Source organism: Sinocyclocheilus rhinocerous, unplaced genomic scaffold (genome assembly GCF_001515625.1).
Source record: "Sinocyclocheilus rhinocerous isolate Xijiao unplaced genomic scaffold, SAMN03320098_v1.1 scaffold4997, whole genome shotgun sequence".
NCBI classification, from domain to species: Eukaryota; Metazoa; Chordata; class Actinopteri; order Cypriniformes; family Cyprinidae; genus Sinocyclocheilus; species Sinocyclocheilus rhinocerous.
This window is the reverse complement of record NW_015629577.1, coordinates 81,749-87,454: the sequence shown is the minus strand read 5'-3', so window position 1 is coordinate 87,454 and position 5,706 is coordinate 81,749. Positions and strand designations below refer to the sequence as shown.

Below are 5,706 nucleotides of genomic sequence, written 5' to 3'. Positions count from 1 at the left end.
CTTATGAAAATGTTAATGATTACAAAGAGGGTTGCATCTGAATTTTTTTTTCACACACACACTTAATTGATTTCTTTCATAAATTGCAGTGACTGCTCTAAAATATGAGACACCAATATCTCACGAGTTTAGTACAGAAAATAGGCTTATTTGATAACCGTTTTTTTCCTATTTGGGTTTATGTATATGCATTATTTTTTAAGATGAACTTTTTTCCAAGGCATTGTTAAATTCCAGTGTTTCCTGTCATAGCTATGCAAAGATTCAATTTCAAAAACGGTATCATAGCTATTAAACTATTTCTTGTTATGATTTTAAACCTGTATTTAACTCAGAATGATCTCAAAGTAAGTCTGATTTTTGTGGTGGCTGTGCTTTAAAATTAAATTATTATAATCTTAATTCATTTTGAAAGTCTGACAGTAATTACAACCCCAATTCCAGAAAAGTTGGGACGTTTTGTGAAATGCCATAAAATCAAGAATATGTTATTTGTTCATTCTCTTTCACCTTTATTTAATTGACTAAAATACAAAGAAAAAAATCCAATGTTTTCACTGGCCAAATTTTATTTTGTAAATATAAACTAATTTTGATTGGCTGCAACACACTCCAAAAAAGTTGGGACAGAGGCACGTTTACCACGGTGTCACATCAACTTTCCTTTTAATTACAGTGTTTCATTGTTTGGGAATTGAGGATACTAAAAAGTTTTGGAAGCAAAATACAAGACTTCAGATGCTCAGCAGTCTGTGATCTTCATTGTCGGATTCTCCTTTTCATGACTGGTCACACATGTTCAATATGGAGACAGATCTGGACTGCAGGCTGGCCTGTCTAGCACATTCATTCTGTGTCTACGAAACCACGCTGTTGTAGCACATGCAGAATGAGACCTGCCATTGTCTTGATCTAATAACCATGGACTTCCCATGAAAGACATCTTTTCCAAATTAAATAAAGGTTAAAGAGAATTAACAAAATCACAGATTCTTGATTTTATTGCATTTTGCAAAACTTCCCAACTTTTCTGGAATTGGGGTTGTGGTGTTGAGCACTACTGTAAGGTTAACCCTGCCTGGTTTAAATGTTTGAAACTGACCAACAGTTGAAAACATTAGAAATTTAGAAAAGTAATCAAATGTAATCAGTTACATTACTTTAATAAAGTAATTGGAAAGAGTTACACTACTTATTAAATTTTAAATAGGGTAACTTGTAATCTGTAACCTATTACATTTCCAAAGTAACCTTCCCAACACTGTCAACTGGTCATCAACATAACGTCAAACTTATATGAGCCAATGTAACTAGCATGAAGCTCTGTTATACATTTTTTAAATAATGAGCTTTGTAAAATTACATATTAATTATATAGAATTATGTCGATTAAGATAAACATTCAATCAATTATGCTAATAAATTCTTTCAGGAATTTGAGCAACAGCCCAAAAAAATATGGATTTAGAAATTTGTTAGAAGTGGCTAAAAAGAAACAGCAAGTACAACACATGCAATTCACACGACCCTCTTTCCATTCTGAATTTGTCATTCATATTAGGTCAGCGGGGGTGTCCGCGCCTAAGGTTACTGCGCTGGAGAAAGTAAACAGGCTGTCCCGTGAAAGGTCTGGTCACTGGAGCTCCCCCGTCTGCCTGAGCTATAGGCAGAGAAAGGCTTGTTCATCATGTAGACTTAAGGAGCTTACATCTTATGATGCCAGCTAATACCTCTATTTATAGATAATCCTATTTTAACCAAAGAAGAGCCTAAGCTATACTACAAGGAAATGTCCAGGGGTGGCCAGGGGCAGATGGGTGTTTTGTTTATCAACCGAAATTGGACTAATTTGAACTTTTTATAAGCAAATAAAATATTTCCCCTGATCTAATTGTTTCGAAATTCAGTGATTCATTTACCTGGAAAATATTACAAACAATCTTGCAAAAAGGAAATAACATGGGGTAATAATAAAATATAGCCCATCCTTTCTGTTGAAATGAGAAAGATGCTACATCTGCAGTCACAGAGTGAATATTAAATGAGTCACCAGTAGACTAATGGCTTAGAATCTGGCCTGATAAAACTTGTCAACCTAAGACGTAAATCCCAAGCAGGGATGACAAAAGAACTGTGACGCTACTGAGATCACAAGTCTGCCCTGCCTGTATTTCTTAATAGTTTGATGATGCTGTCATGTTGTTATTCTCAGACTGGCCATATATATATATATATATATAATACGCAAAAACATTAATTTAATAAGACGCCGAATCTTCCAGACAGAAAACAGGTTAGTACATAAATATTTGTTTTGCTAAGAACATGACGCAATTCTAAGGACAAACAACATGCACTCAGAGTACTTTCTGAACTTAAGGTACTGATGACCTTAACTTTATCATAATATGTAACAAGAAATGTAATCAAAATAGAGATGAACACATGTGGTTGAACCTGCCAAGAATGTGGCACTGGATGTCAGTTTGTAGAAAGATTAGAAATGTATGAAAAATTGTGAAGATGTTTCTGTACTGAAAGGTCAGAAACGTGTCACACTATCATAGAAAGAGATTACAGACAAAGGAGATCTCAAATACAAGCCGATGCTATAGCTTAAAAGATCTTTAGGAAGAAACTAATCTGTCTCAGCAGTCATGATAGGATAAAACTGAATGGGGATGTCTGAAGGATGTTACATTTTCTGGTGACAAGGAAAATGCATTTAATATTTGACTCTACTACTGCATTTAAAATAAATATGGAATTCGTGGACATGCTTTGTAATCGCATCTTGATTTCTTTATTATGTTATATTATATTGTTATATATTATGTGATATTATGTTATTATTATGATATGGCTCAGAGATGCTGAGTTGCACTCCAGCATCCCTGTGATAGATAAATGGATGAATGTTATATTATTTTCTCATATATTATGTCATATTATATGAATTATTATATCTTCCAATGAAGACTTCATAAGAAGTCAAATCTGGTACCTTGTATGTGCATTCAGCAGTGTTTTCGGTGTCAAATAACATTCTTAGAAGGCCTGATGCAATACTAACAGTACGTACTGTGCCCTTATCGCCGCTTGAAACGCTTGTTTCAAGTTGCATCAGCCGAACAGACTTTAAGCGACAGATTTTCTGACGAATGAGCGTGAGAGTATTCTGTGACTGACGTCTGGCTCGCCTATGAAATTAAACAACCTCTCGCGTTTTTTCCTGGGTCGTGAGCCAATCAGACAGGTATGCGTTTATAGAGTCACAGCGAGATAATTTGATTGGATAGAAGATAAAACGACCCGCCCTATCTAGGCTGCGATTGGACAGAATTTTGAGCAATGTCAGATACGCCCATAGATACCGTCGCATATAGTCTGCCTCAAAGCAACCTACATTTTTCATCATCCGCTGAGGAGGAAAAGGACAAGAGCACGGCAGCCTAGGGTGCTCGAAAACAACGGTTGAAAGGCTGGTTAAAAGGCTATTTTTTCTGACTTTGAAGTGTCGTTTGTTTGGCTGGGTAGAGGTTTGTTGGTAAACAGCGGGCTGGCCGGTGAGCTAGCAACAGTTTTTGTGTTTTATTCTAGTTGAAAGAGCCGAAGAGGCCAAAATGGAATTTTAAGGCAATAATGCGGTAACTGCACGGCATCGGCATGCACCAGGCAAAGAAAAGCGATTTGCGGGACTTCACCATCACAACTGCCAAGCAGTTGGGCTCTGATACCGTCCGCGGTATAGCCGTGAGCCAACCGATACCTCTCCTACTTGATAGGAGGAAGCTCACGCTAGCCAGTTAGCCTGTGGGCCCATTCATTTATCAAAAAGCAGCCGTTACATCAAAGCGTACGCTACTACCCTTTCTATCCTCCTACCATCCTGTAAAGATGAAACCTCAAGACATCATCGCTGGAAAATCCAGCCTGTGGATCTTCGGTTACGGCTCGTTGGTTTGGAAACCAGACTTCAAGTACAAGAGGAGCAAGGTCGGTTATATTAAGGGGTACAAGAGACGCTTCTGGCACGGTGACAACTTTCATCGTGGAGATGATGAAATGGTGAGTTTCTTTATTTACACTTAGTTTTCTAAAAAACGTTTAACTAAATACCTGAAGAGTTCCTCATTGACCCTTGCGTATTTCCATGACAGCCCGGCAGAGTGGTGACGCTCATCGAGGAGGATGACGTAAGTGTAACTTCCCCTTTTCATTGGAACAACGCTATGAATAGACGGAGAAATATCTCATTTTATTGGCGTATTGAGTTTTTTTCCGTTTACTCGAATTTGCGTTGTTCCAAACCTGTATAACTGACTGAATGATTTCCGCTAAACCACGGTTGGTTTAGACTAAGCCAGGATTAGGCCATAGTTAAATTAGGACATTTAAGTATCTTTTATAAATGTGCCTTAGAAAATAACATTACTCATGTGCATATTGAGACAAAACAATGGCACTGACATATTTTGAAATGTCAGTGAAATTTCCTTTCGGTTAAAACAGCCCAGACAATGCATTTTAGTCTGGGACTAGGCTTTAAGCCTTGTCTGTGAAACCGGGGGTTAAGATGTTAAATTTAAATGATAGCGTCAGTCTCCATTCACTTCCATTGTATAGAAACAAATAGATGCAATATAAGTAAATTGTGACTGAGGCTGTCATTCTGCTTGACATATTTCATTTCTGCTGGAAGTAAGTCATTAGGGTTTAGAACAACATGAGATTGAGCAAATTACAATTTTAATTTTTGGGTGAACTATCCCTTTAAATATGCATTCTCCTCACTAGATGTGACTAAACTTGTGTTTTCATACACAGGCATGCACCTGGGGTGTTGCCTTCGAAGTGACTGGCTCTCAGGTCGAGGAGTCTCTCAAGTACCTGAATGTGAGGGAGGCGGTAAGAGGCGGCTACCTGACCCGGGTCGTAGAGTTCTTCCCGCAGGGCACAAACCAGTCACCTGTCCAGGCTCTGGTTTACATCGCCACGCCTGACAACCCTATTTACCTGGGGCCTGCCAGCACAGAGGAAATTGCCGCTCAGATCGCCGTGTGCAAAGGGAAGTCTGGCCACAACATCGAGTACCTGCTTAGCCTGGCGGAGTTCATGAGAGTCAGCTGCCCTGATGTGGACGACCCTCACCTGTTCTCCATCGAGGCAGCTGTTCTCGCCACCATTAGACCCATATTGTTAGCAGGCTAGACACCTGTATCTTCTATAAAACATTAAATAGGTCAACATTTAGTCCAAACACCATTAAGGTCCTAACATAAAGTTCATGTTGCCGTACTTTTAGGTGTGTTTGTGATTTAGTGACTATTGAAATATTTCATTCTCCCTATACCAAGTTATTAAAACTTACTGTACTACAGTAAAGGTACTGTATTAAGGGAACATGGTGTTTTAGGCTGTCAATGTTGTCATTCTATAGCATGATATCATGCGTACTGTCAGTTCTCAGTTGTCTTGTGCTCTTGACCCAAGTATATGGTGCTGTAGTACAAAGGCATGTTTGTGTGACAATGTATTGCCAAAGTCTGTCCAGTTTTGAAGCTGTTCACTTTTTTTTTTTTTTTTTTTTTTTACAAAAAAGCCGACCTTATACATCATCCTCCTGGAGCTGCTTACGTGTACAACTGTTGGCACAAGCTATATTAAAGTGATTATTACGTTTTGAATATGGATACTTTTCTTACA

General features: G+C 38.2%; 1 protein-coding gene across 1 annotated transcript; it reads left to right on the top strand.

Annotated features, from left to right (window-relative positions):
• Nucleotides 1-3,405: 3,405 nt before the first annotated feature.
• Nucleotides 3,406-5,497, top strand: chac1 (ChaC, cation transport regulator homolog 1 (E. coli)). Its single transcript, XM_016551468.1, has 3 exons — nt 3,406-4,068; nt 4,161-4,196; nt 4,828-5,497. Exons 1-3 carry the CDS (start codon nt 3,898-3,900, stop codon nt 5,209-5,211), a joined length of 591 nt encoding a protein of 196 aa, XP_016406954.1. The 5' UTR covers nt 3,406-3,897; the 3' UTR covers nt 5,212-5,497.
• Nucleotides 5,498-5,706: the final 209 nt, after the last annotated feature.

Coding starts and splice junctions, on each gene's coding strand:
- chac1 (XM_016551468.1), top strand. CDS start 3,898: ATGAAACCTCAAGACATCATCGCTGGAAAATCCAGCCTGTGGATCTTC. Junction 4,069..4,160: donor ATCGTGGAGATGATGAAATG/GTGAGTTTCTTT, acceptor TTTCCATGACAG/CCCGGCAGAGTGGTGACGCT. Junction 4,197..4,827: donor CGCTCATCGAGGAGGATGAC/GTAAGTGTAACT, acceptor TTTCATACACAG/GCATGCACCTGGGGTGTTGC.